The following is a 23,796-nucleotide window of genomic DNA, read 5'->3' on the forward strand; positions in this document are numbered from 1 at the left end:
ATAATATGGTGTAATGCTGTAGCAGCGGGTTGGTCAATATCTATTATTATCTACCTTTATCAGAAATATACATGTCTTTGTCTCTCCAGCTGTTCTACCAACCCTGTTCCAACGGCTGAATGAACATTATACTGATCTGAGGGCGTCTTATTACCCATAATAAACATGATGATTTATGCTCTGATTAGTGGGATGATTGCTATGTTTTATTGTGCAGACAGGTGTTAAGAATTGCCCCGCAAGGTTGTAAAAATCAGAGAAATCCTAACAGATTTTTTGGTGTCGCCCCCCAAACGTGTGGTTTGGGGGCATCTGAGGGGGCTAGGGGTCTGAGACCCTAACCAGCTGTGGTGCCCGTTTGTCTACACCAGATTCAATCACCTATCAGATTCTGTGACCTGATGAGGAATTTCCACCACATGTTGCCACTGTGTGTTTTCATAAAGCTTGGACACATATTACATGATGATATATTTTGGGGAAAAAAAAACCCAAAAAGCAGAGTTGACAGGTGAGGTGATAGCTGAAGTTTCTGCTCCAGCTGGAGACCTTTGTTGCATATCGCCCTCCTCTTTCTTCCACTTGTTCCTTGTAAACGCTCTGCTGTACGATCTAATAAAGACTAAAATGCCAGTAAAACTACTTTCATCCAACCCTCAGGGATCAGAGGTAATTAGCAGCACCATCACAGGCATCACATCTGAAACTTAATCACAAATATCACAATAGTAGCCATATATTGGATTAATAACCCTGTAAAGGTTAAAAATATACCAAAAGGTGCTGAAACGTGCAGTTTGGGGTGGTTCCAGTTTTCTGTAGGAACCACCTCTGATTTCTCATGTTACAACCTCATAAAAAGCCTCAGAGGGTTTAATGCTGAGTCCTAAACCAAGTCCTAAATGGCACCGGGAGCACTTAACAGTATGATGCTCCTGGTCAGCCATTAAAAAGCAACCTGTAACCAAAGCTCCAAAGTTGACACCCTGCATGATTATCTGGGTCAGAGGGCCAAAAGCAGGAAGCTGTAACTGGAGAAAAATCTGAGATTAATGGAGATGAGTCCAATAAACTGACCACTGTCCAGAGATTATCTGACAGCAGGGATGAGTAACACAGAGTGGCAACACTGGCTCATAAAAACTTTCTCTGGCCTCTGGTGACTCCTGTCTTCTCACATAACCATGTTCCTATTTTCAGCAGAAAGATAGTTGCTACCAAAACAATAGAAAATGTTGAATATATAAATTCTTTTTGGCATGAAAAGTGAAAATATTATGCCGACTTACAGCTGCTAGTCGTATGGCAGAGACATATTTAACTCACTACATCAAATGCAGAGGAAATAGTCCAGGAGGATATGGAAAGGATGTGAAAATGGATAAACACACACACACACACACACACACACACACACACACACACACACACAGTGAGCAGCAGGAGCAGACCTGGCAGCTCTTTATCTCCCTCTGCAGGATACCAGCCCTGAAATAATCCAGCTTTCATTTTCACGGTGGCAGCTTTATCTGTCTTTACCACTCCTTGTTTCGTTGCACCTGTTGATGATGATGATGCACAGGCATTTGGATTGAATTAAGGAACACACATGCGTCTTTGGTAGTTTTTCAAAACGTTCTGTATATATTTTTTGGCAATCAAAAGATGAAAACAGCCATGTTTGTTTTTATGTTCCATCTGACAAAGCTGCAACACAAGGAGAGCTGAGTGGAGAGAAGGCACACAAACTACAGTATGTCCCCAGATGAAAATCTGAATATTTAAGTACCTCAGGTATCGTGTTGTGACAGTACATCCAGTAGAATTATTTTTTTTTTGCCTTCACATGAGCACACCTTCGTGATAACAATTAGTTGTGATGGGAAACATTATGTCACTTTAAACTTTTCCAGCTGTTAGTGAGCAATTTATGGAGGGTAGAGAAGAACTTTAATTGGCCAATAAAAGTCCATTAAAACCGCAATAAATTCAGCCTTCAAGAAAACGAGAGAAGAAAACTACATGAGCAAATTAGCAAAGTTATCACCAACCTCGTCACCATTTTTTTAAGGACAAACAGCAGAGATTTCAAGGAATAGTTCAACATCTGGGGAAATTTGCTTCTGTGCTTAGAAGATCAATAGCACTCTCTCATCAGTTTATTAAATATAATGCTGCAGCTAGTTAGCTTAGCACAAAGACTGGAAAAAAGGGGGAAAAAGCTACCCTGACTCTGTTCAAAAGGAACAAATGAAGCCACCAGCACCTCTAGCATGTTAAGTGTTGTTAGTTTAGCAGTGGTGGTGGGTTATGTGAAAATGCCAGCTGTTTACAGTCTTTATGCTAAGCTAAGCGCTATTTGCAGCCTTATATTTAAAGGACTATCAGAGTGGTATCAAGCTTCTCATCCAACTCTTGGTAAGAAAGCAAATGTTATTAAAAAGCAATGAAATGTCAGAATATTCCTTTAAGCAGCCAAGTAACATCTTAGTGACCAGCCATGTTTACCTGCTTCTACAATGAAAATAACATGACACGAAATAAAATGCAGACAAAAAGTGAAATGAAAGAAATGTACAAAGACGATAAAATGCACACTGTAAATTCAAAAGGGCGTTAACAGTATAAATTGATTGATTTTATACTGTGGCCACGGACTGAAAAAGTAGTAAATATTTACAGCAGCAGCATCTTCACATTAGTGCTTTTGCACACTTCAATAACATCATGTGTAAATGCTTCCTTCATAAAGGAAAAGAAGCCTCTGGGCAAAGCTGCACATTACAAGTCATCCAACAAAACAGCAAGTACAGTATAAAACATACACTTGCCCCAGCAAATAGTCCATGGTCACAGGATTTTTATTTCATAAAAACCTCAAAAGTTCTCATTCAAGTCCAATAATACAGCACAGTAGTCAATTTCTTACACTTAAAATCTCTTTAAGTTAGTAGTAGTGGTGAGGCATGGGGATGTTGTTTCACCATGGAGAATGTCACTGCCTTCACATACAAAAGACAACCATAGTAAAGAGTTAAAATACAATCAAACACAACCAAACAGTACAGAGCCAATGAAAATGTTTTGTTTGAACCGGAGAACAGCAAAGCCAATCAGGAGTCGAGGTCAGACCAGCTGTTGGACAGGCCGTCTCCAAACATGTGCCGGCGGAGGCCCTCTGTGCAGACGACCTTTGAAATGGAAGTGAAAGGGAGTGGAGGCTTGTGGGGTGGGGGGGCTGCTGGGAACACAACCTGCTGACGAAACGCGAGCTCCTCGTCCAGTTGGCTGACACGGACGGGAATAACAGAGCGGTCACCAGTCTGATCGCCGTGTCAGAGGCAGATTGTTCTGCAGCTCCACATTATGCCCTCAATCACTTGTACATAGCAGCCAAGCGCTCACCAGTCGTCCATTAGTCTCACTTTCCATCTCTTTTTCATCGCAGACTGAGTCCTTACCAAGTGTCCTCCCCACACTCGTCCACGCACACGCGTCTCTCTAGTTTTTGGGGTAGATTTTCTCATAGAAGAAGTTTTGTGCCAGCAGGTAGAGCTCCCCGTCCTTTTCTCTGACAGCATGTGCCCTGACGAACTGGAACTGCTCCAGTGCAAACTCATAGAACTCGTTCTCCATCTTCCAGATGGCTGACTGCTGCAGCTTGGCGATAGACTCCTTTGTGGGCGGCTTTTTCTCACTGGTCTTCCTCAGGTGGGATTTCTTCCCTGTGATGAAAAAAGAGGAGGATGTAAGAGGTCCGGGTGTGTGAACTGTGCGATTCAGCATCTATATACACACGTGATCTATTAAGTTTAATATCAACGAGGGCATTAGTACAACTTGATTTTGTAGTGCTACTATTCCTTTTTGTAGAAATGGTTGCAGTCGCTCCGTTTTTGGTCCTGCTTCTCAAAAAGGATTCCCACATGCAATGCAAAGGCTCCTCTGCTCTAATCTTTGAAAATCACAACCGGCAACATAAGCAGGGTTTCAATCTCAAAGCCATATCCAAGTATAAAATCTGCAAGTGAAATAAAATTAATAGAAATTCACAATTTAGCTTGCTTTGTGCATGACATCCTGAATGCATTAGCTTCATGTTTTTGGAAATCTGCTTATTTGCTTTCCTGCTGAGAGTCAGATGAGACGATCAATACCACTCTCATATCTAAACGGTAAATATGAAGCTGCAGCCAGGAGCCGATTAGCTTAGCATGAGGCTACCTTGCAATGAGCAAACGGTGTTGTTTTGTTTGTGAGGGAGACTTTTCTGTCTTTGGACTGAGCCAGGCTGGCTGTTTCCAGTCTTTGTGCTAAGCTAAGCTACGTGGCTCCTGGCTGTTACTTCATATATTACCTGACATGAGAAAGTGGCAAGAAAGTGCATAATTGTATTTCCCAAAATGTCTGAAGTGATCATTGTGGCAATATGGCAAAGCTTTCAATTGGATTTGCTGCGTTCTCTATTTCTCTTCAGGCTGATCTATTATTTTACTAAATGAAAGGCAAAGGCATCTCTTAAAGCTCCCAGTAAGACTGCCAGTCAGCAAGAATGTGATAACTGAGCCTGCAAGGCATCTGAAACAGACTCAGTCTTCAAATTCATTAAAAACATACCTGATTAACTTGAGTACTTTGGTTTATCTGCTGCTAAAAATAATGAACATCATACTTTCATCTACATCACTGTCAGATTTCATTCTGCTGTGCTCTCCATTATCCATTCTGGCTGCACTTGTTGTAACTAATCTGTAACTACATCAGCGAGAGGCATGAGTGCATATTGATCACAATTTAATTCTCAGTGGAGCTATTCAAACTGCTAATATGCAACCACAGCACTCAGACACACACACACACTTTAGCACTGCAATGCGAGGGAGCCATTAAGCTGCTTTTTGGTATATTTTAATGTTCCTGAGGGATACAAAGGTAACAGCAAATGGCACCTGTTTTGTACAGGTCAGTGGCTCCTTTGAAGAAGCGTGGCAGCGCGGCCTCCAGCATCATGACAAAGTCCTCCAGCTCCTCTGTTACTCCGACCAGCATGTATTCATTCACCAGGTTGTACTTGGCCTGCTCCAGAGCCCACTGGCTTCCCACGTTCCTGCACAGATCATGTATGTTATATGTGATTAATTTTCTTCATATTCTGTTAAAAACAGTGTCAGTTCTGCTGCATGTGAAACGATCACATTTGCAAAGAGCAGAGATGGAGAGGAGGAAGACAGTGACAAAGGAGCAGCAGAGGAGAGCTGAAGGGTACAAAGACAGTGACAGGAAAAATGATGAAGTGAGATGTGAACAGAGTCCAGAGAGGGTTGAGACAAAAGGAGGACCGGAGGATGGAGGAGAGAGGCAGGAAGGAAGGGAACGTGGCAGCGGCAAGTGCTGTCATGGTCAGGGAATTAGATAATAAAGGAGGAAGCAGATTGTTTACATCTAGAAAGAATTTTTTTGGCAAAGCCTTGTTAAACACAGCATTAGAGGACGGGCAGCACCTTCAGCCTTTTGTCTTCAGTATTTATTTAATGTTTCCAAGGTGCTTTCCATTACATTAATATGTCGCTAGTGCACCGCAGTGACTGAATCCTAGAAACTCAGAGCTAACTTGCACCAGGAGGGGAGAGGGTTAGAGGATGGAGGGCAGAGTGAAGGAGGGAGTAAGGAGAGTGAGAGGGATGAGTGACGGCACAGAGACTGATACAGATCATCGTGTAGCGAGAACTGATCAAGGCTGAGAGAGCTATCAGAGACCATGAGAGGATGAGTGTCCCAGAATGGATAGAAAGGGACTATGAGGTTTAATGTGGTCTATTATGAGACTTAACTGACACACCATTCCTCCTGAACCGCCTGAGGCGAGGACAGGGTGATGCTGCTGATACTCTGTGTTTTTGTTATCTCCACCAAATCCCATTGAAAAGATTAAAACCAATGAATAAGTCTGTCTCTCCATACTTACTTTCTGTCCTTATCTGTGGTACTAAACCCCTCGTTCAATCATTCATACTTAAAACATCAAACTTAAAGAACACCTAGCAAAGCTTAGCTGTTAAAAAAAAAAAAAAAAAATTTCCTAAAACAGCTCGGCACGTTTCGTGAGATTATCTGAACAGCGTCAAGCGTTTGAATGCTTACCAGCATTCAGAGTAGTGACCACAGAAAAAGGGAATCTGGAGCCAGAGCTTCTCGGGGGCGCAGTCTGAGCCGCCGGCTGAGACACATTCATCAAACGTCTGCAACACAAAGTCAATGCGTGAATATTTCGGGGGAAAACGCTTCATTGTCAAATGAATTAAAGGATCGGGGATTTCAGTCTGTCTTAAAACAACAGTCAGGTGCCCATAATAATGCTGTAACTTTGGAGAGTCCTCCACATTGAAGCCTCACATTAAGTTCAGATAAACTTTTGAATACATTTCTGCAGAGAAGGATGACTGTAGATTTAGTCCCTCTATCTCTTCCATTTAAAGTGCGTTATTAATGGCCAGTACGAACAAGAACCAAACCCTCCCCCCCCGACTATTGTTGTAAGACAGACATGACAAATTGTGGACCTATCTTTTAAACAAAACAATGTGAGTATTCATGGATTCCAACCTTCTTGTCTCCTTGTTTCCTGCGTCTCAGGCCGGGCCGGTAGTCGTCCCCAAAGCGCAGAAAGTAATAATAGGACACCAGCCTTTCAATGGGGTCCCGGATCACGTTTATGTAAATGGGCTTCCTCTTCACCCCAAACCTGAGAGACGTGACAGTCATTGGGTTCAAGCACTCAACAGCATCTGAATTCAAGATTAATTCTGAAGACAGACACAGTGAGCAGGTTCGCGAGCTCAATAATGTTTTAGTAGAAACATCCTGAGGTTCAGCAATGTTAGCAGTACTCCATTACACTGTGACAAGCTGTGAGCGACCACAAGGTGGAGTCACCTACACAAAGCCACAGCAGGGTGAGGAAAGTGTGAACAAACAGCGTTGGCATTGTAAGACAGTGAGAGGACAGCAGATTTACTTGGTGAAGTCCAGGAAGGAGACGTGGCCGTGGTAGAAAGCTGGCTTCATTTCCCTCCACTCAGTCACGTTCTTTACAAACCGCACCTGAGCCAAACAAAGAAAGAAATGCCCTTTTAGTACAAACACTTCACCAAATTGGACTACTGAGCACTGATGTTAAAGTTGGCGTCAGTCGCCGCTGACCTGGTCCTGTATGGACATGACCGGGTTGTTCTTGGTGGTGTTGATGTGCAGGACGTGGTAGTGGTTCTTCCCGCACAGGTCATAGGCGATGTTGGTGAAGGAGGTGCTGGCCGTCTTGGGCACGCGGTTGTAGATGATGACGATGTCATCTTCGCTATCGGACGACGACGAGGCCGACGTGTCCCTCTCCCGCAGACCGTCCTGCGTGTGCCGCTGCTCGATCTCTCGTACCTCGTGTCTGGCGATGGCTCGTTCTGTTGGGGGCGACAGGAAGTTGGATACAGGTGAGTTTAGGACATACAGGTAAGGATTTTGTGTTGGTTTAATACTGAAGGAGAGGATGGTGAGCAAAAATGTCCTTCAGCCAGACATTAAACAGAATCCAAGCAGCTCCAGGAGTGCTGCAGGAGCTGTGCTGCCCTCTGACCTCTCTGTGCAGCTCAGCGAATAAAAAACTTCATAGAAGAAGTGCCAGAAAGTATTTCACACTTCAATACTAAAAAGGCAGCAAAATGGAAAAGTGCAAGGAGTTAAACACTCGAGTGTCACTGGTCATGGTTTTCCAAGCAAAAACACAATCCTCTCCAACTCTCAGATCTTTGCTTCCATTCAATCAGTTTCAACATGTTTTATAACTAGACCTCAAACAACACTCAGCTCACGCACATTTGATGCCTTTGTGGCCAAACTTTAGACTCAAATTCAAGGCCGATCCTCTTAACGTGAACAAACCCTCAGAGATATTATTCCGTCCTTGTCTGAGGTGACACCGCCGTGTGAGAGACTTAACCGTAACTTTATTAAAAATGGATTTCCATTTGAGCACAGTCTCTTTTGGAGAGCAGACAGCGGAAACTCCTTTCCCGCTTCACACCGAGGATCAAGCATAATGTCAAACAGGAATATTAGTTAATCATTTTGTGAGCAGCCTATTTCACGCTGCGGTACCACCTCTCTTGTTCGCTAATCAGATCCAACTTTAATATCAGTCACCTTCCTTATTTTCACTTATTTAACTGTGGAGTGAAGTGTCTGCGTGCTCCCAATTTACATGAAATAAATGTACTGCCGTGGCCAAGAATATCTTTGTGTGCTTCAGAGACACTAGATGGTGTGAAATGATTTATCTGACCTAGTTTCCTCTGAGGAAAGCATCGTGTAACAAGGGTGAAAAGGTGAAGAGCAAGAGGTGACGAGTGAAGGGTTAGAGGTTGGTAGTTCGACAGTAAAGGCTACAGTTACTTGATAGCTAACTGGACGTTTACAGGACATCAATACGCTCTAAATGAGGAGGGCAGAGGTTGGGGAGGAGGGGGTTATCTCAATCCAAACACTGCACGAAGCTGCAGAAAAGCCGGACCTCGCTGCCTCAGTGTGAATAGACTGAACACAAAGACGCCCAGGACTTTGTTGCCCTCTGGCTTTTCTTCGTTTGAATTCGCCTCAGATTGACGGGTGCTGACAATGCCTCAGAGTGCTCTGCAGGAAGGACGGAGCAGAGAAGAAGAAGGGTGTTTGTGTGTGTGTGTGTGTGTGTGTGCGTGTGAGAGAGAGAGAGAGAGAGAGAGAGAGTGAGAGAGAGAGAGAGAGAGGAGGGGAGGCAGCACAACACTGGAGCACCTAATACCCGTGGGAGCACTCAGTGGAGCCAGCGGGCCCCTAAAGCCCTGCCTAAAGCCCTGCCTGGCTACTGAGACACTGTTACAGCCTGGGCCGGCCGGGCCCGGCTTTAGAGGCTGGCATCTGGCACCGGAGGCCAATTAAGATGTCATCTGTGATTCCGCCGCCCTCTCCTTCATCTGTGCGAACACACGTGGGCGTACACACAACAACACACACAGAAATACTCTCACTGCCCCCTCTCTTACACCCTCCTGAGCAGCTGTTAATGTTCCACTCATCAAAGCTGGATCTGGTTACGGATGGAGCCGCGCTGCTGCCGCACGTTCGCAACTGGTGCCGCCGGCCGACGGCGAGGAGACGTGCCAGGTGGTTGTGATGGCTGAAGGCTGTCAGCGTGCAGAACAACTGCAACAGAGACATTCATTCACGCGTCCATCCAAAGCATGCATTAGCCAACAACAACAGCAATAACAGTTGCTATGTTGGAACTTTTACTGCTTGGGCTCAAATGTCCTTTTAGGATTATTTTTACAATGGAGTGAGGCGAGACAGAGAGAGCGACCGTGACATTCAAAAAATAGAGCCAGTGCAACCCGTGACAATGGAAGTCATGAATATTAGGTGCCTTTAGTCTGATACGTGGTACCAGGTGTCTGAAGAATTTGAAGTCTGAGAGGCCCTGGAAACACACGATGAGTGAGCCGCCGGGTATGATGGGAACGTCGTTTTTATTTCACACGCATTTGTGTTTTTAGCTGTGCTATTCTCAAGAACGGCGTCCCTCCGTGCACCCATCGGATCATCTAAAGCTGTGGGGCTGCTTATGTTGCCTGACTACGGTCAATCAAACCAGATCATCACGCACATGTTTTCTTCAGGGGGCGGTGGAGGCCAAAACAGAGCTAAAAGAGAGTCAAGATTGAATTGCTGACATTCACCTGGGGGCCAGAGACATGACTTCAAAAATGTTAATGTTAATGGTGAAAATATTAATAATACAGAGCAGAAGCACCCACCCCCCGAAGAATCTGTGAATGCAGGTTTATCTTGCTGCTTACTGAGTCATGAATAGTTGATGTTTAATGAGAATACAAAGTCTTGAAGGGCTCAAATGGTAAAAAAAACATGCAGTGCTTCCTCATTTACCTCTGGTGGTTTGCCCAGGTTTTGAGACATCCGTCTCAGAGATGTCTCCCCCACAGTAAAGAACAGTGAATGGAATTTTAGTTTGTCATTTCTCTCTGCTGTGAGCAACACATTAAAAAAAAACCCAACAGCGACGTGTTCTTCTTGGAGACGGTGTCCTCGTTACTCTGGATAATCCACAGACCTCGCTGTCAACAGTTTTCACTGGAATGACTTCCCACTGAAGAAATACTCACAATGAAAACTGTTGACAGCGAGGTCTGTGGATTATCCAGAGTAACGGGGATACTGTCTCTGGTAGAGATCATGCTGCAGAGTATTTCAAGTGTATTGTTTTAATGCTGTTAATTCCATACACCTCCACAAGACTCAGAGCAGAATATTCCACTAACTGGAGCAATAGGACGAAAGCTAGCTACATGGCCGATGCCATTACAGGTAAGTGACCTAACATCATTTAACTGAGTGAGCTGGTGCTTGAACCTCTGCTGCGACAGACATTTATGTTCTTGTCCATATCTTGAACTGCTGGTACCTCCAAGGCCAAACAGGAGAACATGCACCATCATGTAAGCTTTCTCTCGCCTTTCAGCTTTTGTGTGGCTCAAGCTCGCGAGGAAGGCCGCCCGTTTCTCAGTGTTTTTTCACAGGAGGTGAGCGGGAGTGAGAAAAGACCGGGCGCTACTGTGTCCCCAACTACAACGTCCTGAACTATGCAAAGGGGCCCAGAAACCACTTGTTAAAGACATGGTGTTTTGTGGCAAATTTCCAACAGCCAACAAGGAGGCGAAGCGGGCACGGAGAGGGCTTCTTAGGCTTTGTAGTAGACGCCCTATTCATTGCGAGGCTGAATACACTTGGCACAAACCTCCATATCAGAGGGTGCCACACACACACAAACTTAAGCTCAGCGCTCCCTTCTGAGGTCATTTAATTAGAGAACAAAAGCCTGAATTACTATGGCCACACAGCAGGCCCCCTTTCATTCCACATTTCCGTCAGTTTCCTCCCCTCAAGCCGTCTCTGTGCATTAAAAGCTAATTATGAACCGTGAAGCCAACACGGGTCTTAAACATTGTGACAACTACAAGCCTATTACGCCGAGTTTCATTCAAAGTGAGAGACAGGAGGAAGACAGAGCGCTGGTAGTTGAACATATTTACTGAAGCAATTTTGCGGCTGATTAGACGCAAGCATTTGAAATCATCATTCATATTCGCCGCCAGATCTGCAAAATGTGACAGGCCGTCATGTATTATTGCCATCGCGTCAGATCTGATGGGATAATAAAAGTGGAGGAGAGAAGATGATCCTTTCTCCAAGCAGCTCATAAATCCATCATCGCTCCAATCCGCCAGTCGGAGCTCTCTCCCTCTGCCTGCTCCCCCTGAGAGGGTTAGCCCCTCGAACCGAAGCCTTGGGCTAGGTGGGTAATAGAGATTGGCTATCAGCGGCAGACTGAGGTGTATGGCTTGTACGGTTCTGCTTGGATGCCGCTGGATTGCAAAATCAATGAAGGATGACAGGGAGGAGATCTAGGTTGCTGCTGTGTAAAAATCGAGTTAGTCGCCTGCCGCTGGTGCTGTTTCTACCTCTTCCCTCGGTACAGACTTGGATGCACGCTGCTGTTTTTGCAGTGCCAGGTTTAGGGGGGACAGTTATGTCACCACTGCGGCACTCATGAGCACACACAACTGTGCACTACCAAATTTCTAATTATTCTAATTCAGTCTTCAAATCCATTTAGCGGAGCGGATTATCGGAGGAAACAGGAGCAAAGTCGGGCTGATGGGTGGAGATTCGGGCCGAGCTGAAGAGAGCCAGAACCTGCATTATCAGTGTTATTTAAGTTATGACAAGGAGTATGAAGCACGGTGTGAGAGGAAGCTATTGTGCAGCTTTTCAACGCTGCCGGCAGCAGCGGAGGACTGAAAGGGGTGACGGATAAACGAGAGCGCTTTCATTAAGTGAACATAAAGGTGTTCGATGCATTCAAACCGCCTTCAGGGCTTTCAAAAAAGCTCAGGATGACAGCAGGGAGAGAGACACAGACAACTTTAAATTAGACACCAATACTTTTATGCTGCACGTGGCATTTCACAGATTTTCACATTAACACTTGTATTAGAGAGAGATAAGAAAGACATTTGCGTCAGAGTGCAATTGTCTGGGTGGACTGTTTGAAAAGGGTGGGGGGGGCTGCTGAGATTGAGGCATTTTTCCCACTGGCTTTGGCACACAAGTGTGACATTGACGCTCAATGAAGGGTCTCATTCACTGGCCTGTCCTGCACAGTACAGCTGGGGGAGAGAGGAGAGGTGGGGGAGTGGAGGGGGAGGAGACGCAAGGGAGACAAGGGCCGGGCTAAACGGAGACCAACCAAATTGGGGTCAGACAATCGATGGACAATTGACAAACGATTGTGGTGTGTAACAGCCTCTGGTCCGCTGTGCGTTGTGTATACATTGTGTAGCCTTCAAGTCTCCACTGAGTACAGTGCACACAGCTGACTGCACATGGCAGCTTCACTGTGAGCCCTGAGAGCGATGGACAACTGAGCACAACGCCGGACCTCGTTTCAGTGTCTCGGTTAGTTTGCAGCCATTTCATTAAAGCTGCTTTAATCAATATTTTTCATATGATCAATGGGTCTGATGACTGTGTGTAATATGAAAGAGGTTACGTTTCAGCTTCTTTCAGCTCGTTGTTTTGGTTTTATGGCTGCAACATTACTGCTTTGGGTCAGTCTCACTGCTCCGTGTCTGCTGCAGGTGTAAATAAGAAACTTTGTCCTCACTTTCACTTCATGCCAGTGTATCAGTTGCTTTGACTTGTCCGTAATCCAGAGAGGCACTACATGAATAACAGGCAGCAATGCATGATAACGCACAAAAAACTGTCTTTTCTACAGAAACGTGGGGAGTTTCTATATGTTCTGTCCTCTTGACAATCATAAAAGGCGAGAAATCTGATTGATCTGATTGGGAATGCGAGAAATGCTGCCGAACAATGCATCAAAGCCAGGCTGCTACAGAAGCGACAGAAAGGCTCCACTATTAAAATTCAAATCAACAGATGTGCCCGGCGAGGTGAGGCAGTGAAAATAAAAAGTCTGGCTACATCGCACAGTCTCGTAAATAAGACGTTTCACGGTGACGTGATATTTCCTGTCCTGGACTTGGCACTGCGGCTTTGCGAGGCTCCATAAATACGGGCTGAAAAGTTTTTCATTGTTATGACTTTCACGGCAGTTCTGCTTTTACTAGACGCCGCAGAGGGGAGCAGGAAAGGTGAGGAAAATACAGGAAGGGGAGCGTGCTGTTGAGGTCACGAGCCGGATTTCCACCCACAACGGCAGGTACACGAGCGGGGCACTCCGTCCTCCGGAGAGATGCCGCTGCTGAGTTTAACACAGCACAAACAAGCCGCGAAAAGGTCGTGTACCCTAGGAAGCCTGGAAATGACTTTCTTCCTCCCTGAAGAAGCAGCACGTCGAAAACAAGCGTGTTCTTGTCAGAGGAGGCCGACAAAGCATTCCTCAGATGCGGAGAGGAGACAAAACTCGTCCTTGTCTGCGCTGGCAGACAACACTGCGTGGACAGTTTAAAGTGGTGAAGTGGTTTGGGGTATGGGTCTTGAGACCATAATTACTCCATTGAGTGTCATTGAGGAGGAAGATGTTAACAGTAGGAACTTCAAAAAAGACCTTTTTTTTTGGGAGAACAGCCTCAAAAGCTGAGGATGGGTGTTTTTGGCTCTGTGGAGTTCATGAACGGCAGATGAACAACAAGCTGTTCGACTAAACACAGGGGTGCATTAAATAAGCTGCAGCCGCATGTGGCCCATTTATAATTCCTAGTCTAAATGCAAGACATGGTGCTACACTAATGATAACAACCCGGTTTAGTTGGAGATGATTATGATCATGGTTCAACCTGCCACTCTCTCCCCCAGTACAGTATGTCTTTTGTGGGATCGAAGCCCGCAGTGCTGTCTGACAGGTGAGCCAATAATGTCTGAAAACAGAAAGAGTGAAGAGGGGCCACGTGCTGTCTGCTTCATCAGAAAGTCAGTCAGATGAGATTATGGAGCAATTTACACAGATGGCAGATCCCATCATTCCCCTGTCTTGTTAAGTAAAGGCAGGTCTGACAGGTTGTGGAGGGGGGCGGGTGGGGGATTGATTGGAACAGATCTCCTCTTGGCACAGATTGTCAATGACTAAGCACTGGGAATTAGCCAACAGAGGCATTTGTGCTTCAAAGGAAGGAGGAAATATCTGGGTAACCGTGGACATGAGAGGAGCTATTAAACACGTTTGTGAGAGGAAAAGAAACCACAGCAGGAGCGTCTGTGTCACCGCTATACGCTTCAGCCTCACAAACGCCGCAGTCAAATCTGTGACAGTGGAAAGCGGAAGAAACTTGAAATGCACAAATTACAGTAGCAGAACGGTTCGCACTGACATACAGTACAACTCTCAGTTTTGCTCAGAGCCCTCATTTCCTAATATAACAACAAACACTGTTTGCATAACAGTGCAGATCTGGTTGCGAGCTACAACCCAGATATCTGATGTTCCCTCTGCCTCTCCGTCTTGCAGCCCTGTAACAGATAATTAATAATGCATATATAGGAGTCCGGGGAAAACTCCACACTCTATTAGACAGAGCAGACGACAGCTATTCATAGGTCTAATGATGAGTGGGAGGGACAGGTGAACGCCGCAGAGAATCTGTCCCACACAGAAACGTGCTGCAGAGCGAGAGCGCCGTTAAACACAACATCTCTGCAACAAGACCAGTTCAACTTGTTATCGCTTCATCACTGCGGGCTTATCTGTGCGCCTTTCATCTCCTCCGTTCTCTGCTTCTCTTCTTTCATCTCATTATATTTAGCATCTGCAGGCCATCTATCCAGTGAGGATGGTGTACTGCGTGCGCCATCAGCGGATCACTGTGATACAATGAACAGGCCCCGCTCTGATGCTGATGCCCTAAACTCAGGACTTTGGTTGATATTGAGGACTGGTTTGCTCTTTTTTTTTTTCTTTTTTCCAACTTAAAATGTGTAAACTAAAATGTGTAGAAGTGATCACAGTGGTCACACGAGACTGTAAACTGTCAAACCACCATAACACTGACCAAACTGTATTTGGAGGAGTTGCACTGTGGGTAATGTAAGTCTCAGAATAATCACTAATTTATAATCTGATTTACAGGTGAGAATGAGCACTTTTATTATTCTAATAAAAACGAGGCCACAACATCAATCAAAGCTCCGTGTTCATGAGAAAATAATGACTTCTGGTGACTATATTAGACTTTTAATTATATTACAGTCATGCATGGTTTTTACTTATTTGAATCTATTTGTATTTCAACACCACTTTCATTATGTGTTATTAAAGTTAATACAGACGCATGTAAACATATAGAACAAAGCAATGAGAAGACTTTACCATGGGCTCTTGGAAATTGTGGTAGGCATCTGCACATTTAATAGGCTAAAAGACAGACGGGTTGATCAGAAAAGTCCTTGGCGGACTAATCAATGACGAAAATTATTGTCGGTCGCCCTGATAAGTAAACACGTTAACACAACAACATTATTGTGATGCTTGAGCAGCTTTAATTGTGTTGTTCTAGAAGGTTTGTAAAAGTGCATTTACATTTAAAAAACAGTGACAAAGAGATGGTTTCTATTGTAGATCAATCATCTGGCCGGTTCCCAATCTGGTTATTATGGTTGGACTCAGCAGCGATGTGTTGGAGCGGTGCGCCATTCATATTAGTCAGAGGCCGGACGGAATAGATACAGACACTAGCCTGATAAAATACGCCTAATCAATCAAACCTATGTGCAGTGTCACTGACTGACTCGATGCTTAGCTGTGTTTGGAAAAAAAAAGACACGGACGCTGGAGGAAAAACGACGAAGACGCACATCAATCTGCTGATCCTCACTCGACGGGGGACAGTCTGAGTGTGGGAGCTGAATATTCAGCAACCAGGATAACTCCATTAATAAGGTGCTGCAAACACACGCTCACACACCGCACAGCTGTTCGCCGTGTACTTATTTGTATTCTGCCTAATGAACTTCAAGCTGAATTTCACGCGAATTTGGCAATGCTGCTCACGCCATTCGGCACGCCGAGGAGAGGGAACGAGGGACGGCAGGAAGAGAGAGAAAAGGAGGCACAGACGGGGAGAAGAGAGGAGGAGGAGGATGGAAACCGTGCAGTAGCACCACCGTAACAGTTGGTCCCTGGTGACACCTGGTCTGAGATATTTTACAGAAAAGGAAGATAAAGGCAGCTTTAAGCCAACTCCACAGCTAATGGGAGCAAAGTTGAACCAGGGGTCGAGGAAGAAGAGGGGCAGCGCCACTCGACCACCTTCCTTCCTCCTTTATCCCTCCGTGTGCTGATGAAATTGGTTGTAAAAATGCTGCAGGCGTCTTTGTTCCTTTTTTTTCACCCACAAGGGCTTATGATTTTCACAAGCCGAGGCTTTAAATATTTCTGTGTCGCAATGAAAATTAAATCATCTTTTTCATTTCAACCCCCCCCCACATGTCCTGCTCCTTTGATAGCACCTTATTTCCGAAGCCAGCGGCGGATATTCTCTTTTCAGGCGCTCATCCAATTGGGTTAGTAAAACACAAGAGAGATTTGAATACCACAAAGGAGACTCAGCACGCAAATAAAGAAGTTGTTTACAACTATTGATCCAGAAGGAGCTGGATGGGAGCACTGTCATTATAAGTTATAATCGTGACAGAGGTTTATTAGCTGCTCCCAGTTTCCCTGTCAGAGGAGGCGCTGAATGGTGTCGGAGAGAAAAAGAAACCCTGCTAACTCTGCAGAGGAGAGGAGAGGAGAGGAAAGTGGCACCCGCTGTCATGTTTACAACCACAGACTCCATCATGTGTCAAAAAGCTACCGGCTTTAACCAAGTATGGCGAGGGGTGAGCCTCAGAGGGTCTAAATTTGATCTTGTCTCTGCATCATTAAAGTGTGGAGAATGAAAAACAGAGAGCACATATAAGGAAAAGTCCCATGAGCAGAGCGCTCAGGATCAATGTGAGATGTGAGCATCTGTGCGGGATGGCTTGCTGACCCACATCTGATTTATCACTTCAACTAAATAGTATCTCATCAGCAATCAGTCAGAGCTCCTCTTGTCCCCGAGAGTTCGGTCAATATAATCTGGTCTGGAGCGGTGTCGCTGCCATGTGACTGAACTGACACCTCTGTCCAACGGAAACACAGGCAGAAATGAAGACGGAAGGCAGGCAGCGAATGGGAGTGTGTCTGTGTGAGGAGGTGGGGAGGGAACATTGGGGGGAGGCCAGCTGAGGGGAGTGATGGGTGGTACTGGAGCGGGGTGTTCTTCTCCAACGGTCTCCAATTACATCCAGGGTGTGAAACCGTCCATAACACCCCGATTAGCCTGTCTGTCATCCTGCTACAGCTGCAAACACCGCGCCACTTTGCAAGAACACATTCCCCCGTCAGAGAAAGTGCGCGCCAGGGGCCATAAATCCTCAGCCCTAATCAAAGCCCGCTTCTAACAATACAGCAAAAGCCCAGTATGACCATTAGCACTCTTCCTCCCTCACCTCCCACAACAAATTCATCCCCGACGCCTACGCCTATCTCCGCTGTGGGCTCCTCTCCATTAGCCGCTCAAATGGCATGTTTCAGAGCAGGCAGGTCCAGGCCATAGACGCTACCGGCTGCTAACGGTAGCAGATGCCAACGTGCAGAGCAAAAGCAAATGACTCATGCACTCAAGCTAAAAACAGAAATGTGGGGTGTCAGGAAGAGTTCAAAGGGAACCAGTGCTGTGTCCAAAGAAAGGATAAGGGAACAATAAGAGCTAGAAATGGTTACACATTTAGGAGGTTAAGGTTTGCGCCCGGAGTTGCAGAAAAGACACAGGGTCACACTAGTTGAGTGCTACCGATGTGTCACCAATTAGCTTCAAAAGGAAGCCGCTGTTTGGTGTTGCAGCCCTTTGAGTGAGTCACAGACTCCAGTTGACACACACTTGACAAATGTGTAGGAGTGAAAGGAACCAGGTAGATGCTTGGATCATCAATAAAGTCAAACTTCAAACACGGCTGCAGCTCAAGGTCTCGTCAGCGACAGGGTGAGTGATGTGCAGCCTGAGAAGCGGGGCAGCTCGAAGGTATAAAGACGTCCGATCAAAGTCCACAAGGCGTGCGCATGAGGACGGACCAGCGATGCCTGACCAATGTCCTTTCAAGAGCAAATTCCTCACTGGGTCCCTCTGCGGCGGAAGCCTGAGGGTGGGCTCCAGGCTGCGAGTGCTTGGCATGACAATCAAAGCCAAATTCAAACCAAAGCCCGGGAGTGACGGGCTGCGGCGATGAATGAATGCTTAAAAGTCTTGCGTCAGGCTCCGCAAACACATGGACAATGAGCGCATGCATCCCCTTCCTCCTTCTACATTCAGCAGCATCTCTCTTCTCTCTCAGAGCTCATCACAGAGCCGCCTGTGTCTGGAGCTAAATATCACCACGCAACAGATGGAAATTGAATTCCTTTAATCAGGCTGAATAACGGCCAGCAGATGAAAGGCAGCAAAGCAAAAAAAAAGGTCTTTGAATATCTGTCCGGCTAGGCCTCACACCGCCTGCGGGGCTCAGGGGTGAAGAGGTTGTTTGCTCCGGTTACGAGGGCCATGGGGTGACAGTTTTATAAGCAACGTTTCTATTTACGCAGTTCTCAATATACCATAGTTGCCCTCTAGAATTAACCTCCCACTTATGGCTACAAGTCGTGTTACTGATTGATTTTTTTAAGCACCAAGAAGCGGAGAAAAGCTGAGGTTGCTGGAATGAAAACTAAGGTTTTCTTTGCATTATGAATATTCTCCCTGAGGAAATAAAGACTTAAATCTAAAAAAGCAGGCAGCAAGGACAGATGTTACACAAATAATGATGCACTCAAGTGTGTAATGAACAAGCTTTCAGCCAGAAAAAGGCAGGTGTCATTGAAAATGATGTTGTTTACGAGCCCCATCCCGAAAGTTAAGGAATTCATCAAAAATATTTCACTCAATTCACCCCATTGGTGTTCTGTCTTTACTGAGTTTAATCTGGAGGGATGTGAAGTCTCATTCTATGGCCTTGAGTTTGACTTCATCAAGTGCTGGCTTTGAAAAAACAAACCAAAAAAATCAATCTCAGCGCCGAATGAATCTGCTCAGAGGAAACATCACAAGAATATTTTATTATTTGAGTGGATTTCACAATAAAAGTCATGCAGCAAATGAGCCGCAGGTGGGAGTCAAACCTGTGGCTGCTGCAGAGGACTGACAGCCTCAATACATGGGGCACACATCCTACCAACTGAGCTACAGGGGCGTCCCGTTGACTTCACCTTTAACCGACTGATGAAATTTTCTTGACTGGTTATCTAATCAAATTCAGGCACTCGTCTCCTGTCTGACGTCAATGAGACATTATGCAGGAATGTCAGTCTCAGACTTCAGAATAAAGTGCTGTGAAAATCTCCAAGGTGAGCGCTCTGAAATTGCCTGAACTAAGAGAGAGCTAATGGCAACCCTGACAGGGAAAGTGGCCTTGAATCCCCGTTTGTGGCTCTTTATTAAAGAAACTCTATTTCCATTCTTCCATCCATCCATCCCTGCAGTCAGCCTGCGTTACCGTTGACCCAGCCGGCAGCAGCGCCGGTGAGCAGCCGGAGAGAAATACTGTCAGAATAATGGATTAGGCCCACAGCAGGACGCACAGCTGCATCGCGGCACGATTGTAATGCAGGAGACTTCTTGGTGAAACCTTGGGACGACGATTAGCTTGGAAGCAAATCACAGCTTGTCTACCCTGCGGGAGGCGTCTAATAGGGGAAATGATTCAAAATGCATGTCAGGAAATAGGATCCCACACTGCGAGGAGAGGGCGCCAGTCATTCCAGCCCGCATGAAGTTAATTGTGAACATGTGAAAACATGATAGAGGAGGGCGACATGTACACTTCTTTTTTCAGTCCACATTCATCACCCGAGAGTTATTCATGGAGACCTAATTTGGGTTTGGACACCACCTGTCATCGTTTTTGGTTGTTCCGCAGGCTTTTATTGTTGCACAGATGGACCTGCAGCAGGCGTACCTGGTAATGTGACCGGCCCTGTGGCTGTCTGTCAGCATCGTGCCCGTGAACGCCTCACTCACAACTATTTGGCCATGCAGCACATAATTCAGAGCTCCAGCACACAGACGTCTGCTCAGTCCAGTCATCCATCAGAGCACTTTTTGCCAAGTCAACAGATTCTCGTGGTGGTGGGCAGTCGGAGTAAAGGCCTCTCAGGTTCTGTTTCAGCATGGGCAGAGTGTGTGTGTGTGTGTGTGTGTGTGTGTGTGTGTGTGTGTGTGTGTGTGTGTCTGTTTTCACTGGGTGTAAAGTATAACCCTTTACAGGAGCAGTAAACCATGTCACAGGCCAGTATAGCCATCTACACCCCCCAGAGTCCTGATTGTTCCAACATGTGAGAGCTCAGCTGGGACACTTAATTCAGTTACATGACTGTTAGCTATTTTAATTCACAATCTGGTCTGGAAACCTCCCAACACACACATCTTTGACTCATCTGACGAAGCCTGTCTATTACTCGCCTACCAGTAAGCCTCAGGATTGGTGATTTTTAACCGTCTAACGCTTGCTTTCATAACCGTTTAATTCGCTGTCAGTCCACACAATAGCAGAAAATAGTGAAAATTGATTCCCCAACAATATCCGCATTGAAAGCTGGCAAGTTCCAACTCCCCGTTTGGTCTGACTGACAGTCCAAAATCCAAAATATATTCACTAAGATGGAAAACAAAAAGAAAAGCAGCAAATATTCATATTTAAGAAGCTTGAACGAGTGAATTTTTTGCCATTTATGCTTGAAAATAAAAGACAAAGAATTTCTCAATCATAAAATTGCTGCAGATTCATTTTCTGACAATCGACTAATTGATTAATTGACAAATCGTACCAGCACTAGTTCCAGTAAAGGTGGCATGACATCAGCTATCTAAAGCCTGAACCAGTACTGAAACGCTGTTCGCTGATGAATCAATTATTCATTCAAGTCATTCGTCAAGCAAAAATGTCTAATGCTGAAAAAAATAAGCTGAGTGATTTTGATCAACATTGTCACTTATCTGTTTTATTGCACCGTAAATTTAATTAAGGCTGCAACTAATGATTATTCTCATTTTATATTAATCTCCTGATTACGCTCTCAATTAAATGATTCATTGCTGGTCCACAAAGCATCAGAGAACAGTGAAGATTCACATCACACTTTCCTGGAAGCCAGGGTGATGTCATCAAACGTCATGTTCGGTGTTCACTTATTTAAGACTAATCAGACCTCTCGTGTGTCTGTACAGACCCTCACAGTTGTGAGAAGCTGTAAGGTGGAGACAACATGGACGCTACAAACACGATGTGTTGTGTTTGAACTTTTCTGACTCCTCTAGGTCGTCCTACGTGGACAGCAACAAACGGTTACAACTTATTACTACGTTCCAACTTACATGAGCAAAAAATGTGTACGCAATGCGTGAATTACCAGAAAGTTTCTACAGCATTTCTCCATTACTGACATCAAAGTTAGCAGTTCATGCACCAAAGTTTTGCAGACTTTCAGTTGTTATTCCAACTTGAGAGGGCGTTTATGTGAATTTTGCCCATCGGGAAATCATTTTTTCCAATCATTCCAACACCACATGGATGGGTTATTACTTTCGTTGCACCTTTATCATTCGTATAAACAATGACAGTTTAGTGACCTCACATCCCAGCAAAGATACTCCCAACAACCCTCTGAGCAGAGGTCTAATCATCCAGCATGGCACCTGTGTGGGTGATCAGGGCCTTTAAAATATGCAGCAGCTAAAATGGAATAGACCTTCTTCACAGCAGACATTTGACTTGTCATAGCAGGAAAGGCACAGGTGTTACTAATAACATAAACGTCTTCTCTGTTCCATTAAGTGTCCCTGTAAGCCATTTGAATCCTGGGCTGCAGGAAGTGCCTCACCTAAATGGAATTCACTGCACCAACACTGTTAAAGTTACTAATCGTACTTGTGCTATCGCACAATGTAACGTGTCAGAATGTGTGCTGTGAGGAAAGGCCTGCTGGCTGCCGGTCTTCAGAGCCAGGCCACCACTCTCATCAAATGATACAAGAGGTGGTGCGCGGACCCCTGAGGTACGCCAGCTGCACCCTCGAGGCGTCTGCGCCGCTCTGCTGTTCCTTAAAAAAAATTCCCCACAGTGGAGGCACCAGAGAGATAATCCTGCAATGTCCCAGATCTTTATTGGGACGGAGCCCCTGATGGGAGCTCGCAATGAGATTTGAACGCAGCAACGGCCACATTTCAATCAGAGGAAAGAGTTTGGTGAAGGGATGGGAGAGGATTTGCAGCAGGGCGGTGTCCCCGCGCATGCTGAATATTACCGAAACTTTCTTTGAGCACAAAGATGTTTCCTGTCAGTGCTGAGCACTGCCATGTACTGCACATCCGTCACTGACCATGCCACCTTTCAGCCTGACTAAAGAACCACCGGTCTCCAACACTACATGTCCTATATTCCAACTGCAAGTAAGTATTCAGGATACTGTGATGGGCAACTTCCAATGGTTTTTGTCTCTGCACAGCCCAAATGATGAATCACTTCCAATCCAGCACCTAATTGTCAGATGAATCAATAACGAAGCTCTTAAGTACACAGACACACACCCTGTCACAGGGTCACAGGCCGAGGACAGCAGCACCTCCTCACACTCACACTGCATTGCACAGGGTGTCACTGTGTGCAATTTTCAACCAAGTTCAACACAGTCACAGTCAGGCAAGTTCAGAGGGACAGCTCCCAGATCCACTGTGTGACTGTGTGCCATTGTCTGAGCCACACTATGAGGCATGGGTGGCGGATCAAGTGCCACTCAGCTCAGCACACTGCCTCTTATCGACCCAAATGCACAACAACGGTGATGCACAGATTAACACTGACCTGAGAGAGACCTCACACACAGCCTGTGGTGTTCCTGGAGAGCTATGACGGGGTTGCGGTCGGGCTGCAGCCCCTTAAACTTACCGAGCTTTCCCCGGGACTCCTCCAGCTTCTGGATCTGGTTCTCCAGGAAGAACATGGCCACTGCGAACGCCAGCAGCGCCAGCAGCTGCAACTTGGGCGGCATCATGACTCTGAGCAGCCCCATCAAATCATCCAGAGAGGGATTTGGTCAGTCCATGCTCAGAGGAGGGGACGCTGAAAACACACACACACACACACGCACACGCACACACACACACACACACACACACACACACAGTGACGACGGTGATTACAAAGCGACTGAGTGTCTGTGCATGGCCCTTTCTCCCCCGTGTATGTGTGTGTGTGTGTGTGTGTGTGTGTGTGTGTGTGTGTGTGTGTGTGTGTGTGTGTGTGGATATCTTCCACTGTTCCTCTGGTTACCTCAAATGCGATGTGTTCATGCTCGGCTTGGTTATTTCATCAAGTCAATTCCCTATGGCAGAGCGCCGTAAAGCCCTAGAGGTTGCTCCAGAGTGCAGATTTGTCCCTCATAGATGGAGGAGCGGTGGTACCAGCCTCTGTCGCCTGCGTCCCCCATATAGCGCTGTCCTGTCCCAACCAGTGTGTTCGCCACGGCACCGCGGACAGACTATTACTACCACCCAAGCCATTGGATGTATCGTCAGTCCACCATACAGCTGAGGCTTTCTATTCGTCGACTATCACTGTCTGTTC

General features: G+C 45.7%; 1 protein-coding gene across 1 annotated transcript; it reads right to left on the bottom strand.

The window, feature by feature from the left end:
- Positions 1-1,616: 1,616 nt before the first annotated feature.
- On the bottom strand, positions 1,617-23,714 carry hs2st1a (heparan sulfate 2-O-sulfotransferase 1a). Its single transcript, XM_070974935.1, has 8 exons — positions 23,503-23,714; positions 23,119-23,292; positions 7,201-7,454; positions 7,016-7,101; positions 6,604-6,742; positions 6,142-6,239; positions 4,950-5,107; positions 1,617-3,725 (listed from the first exon to the last, which is right to left on the bottom strand). The coding sequence occupies exons 2-8, from the start codon at positions 23,240-23,242 to the stop codon at positions 3,502-3,504; spliced, it is 1,083 nt and encodes a 360-aa protein (XP_070831036.1). The 5' UTR covers positions 23,243-23,292; positions 23,503-23,714; the 3' UTR covers positions 1,617-3,501.
- Positions 23,715-23,796: the final 82 nt, after the last annotated feature.

This window comes from Chaetodon trifascialis, chromosome 11, assembly GCF_039877785.1.
Source record: "Chaetodon trifascialis isolate fChaTrf1 chromosome 11, fChaTrf1.hap1, whole genome shotgun sequence".
Lineage (NCBI taxonomy): Eukaryota > Metazoa > Chordata > Actinopteri > Chaetodontiformes > Chaetodontidae > Chaetodon > Chaetodon trifascialis.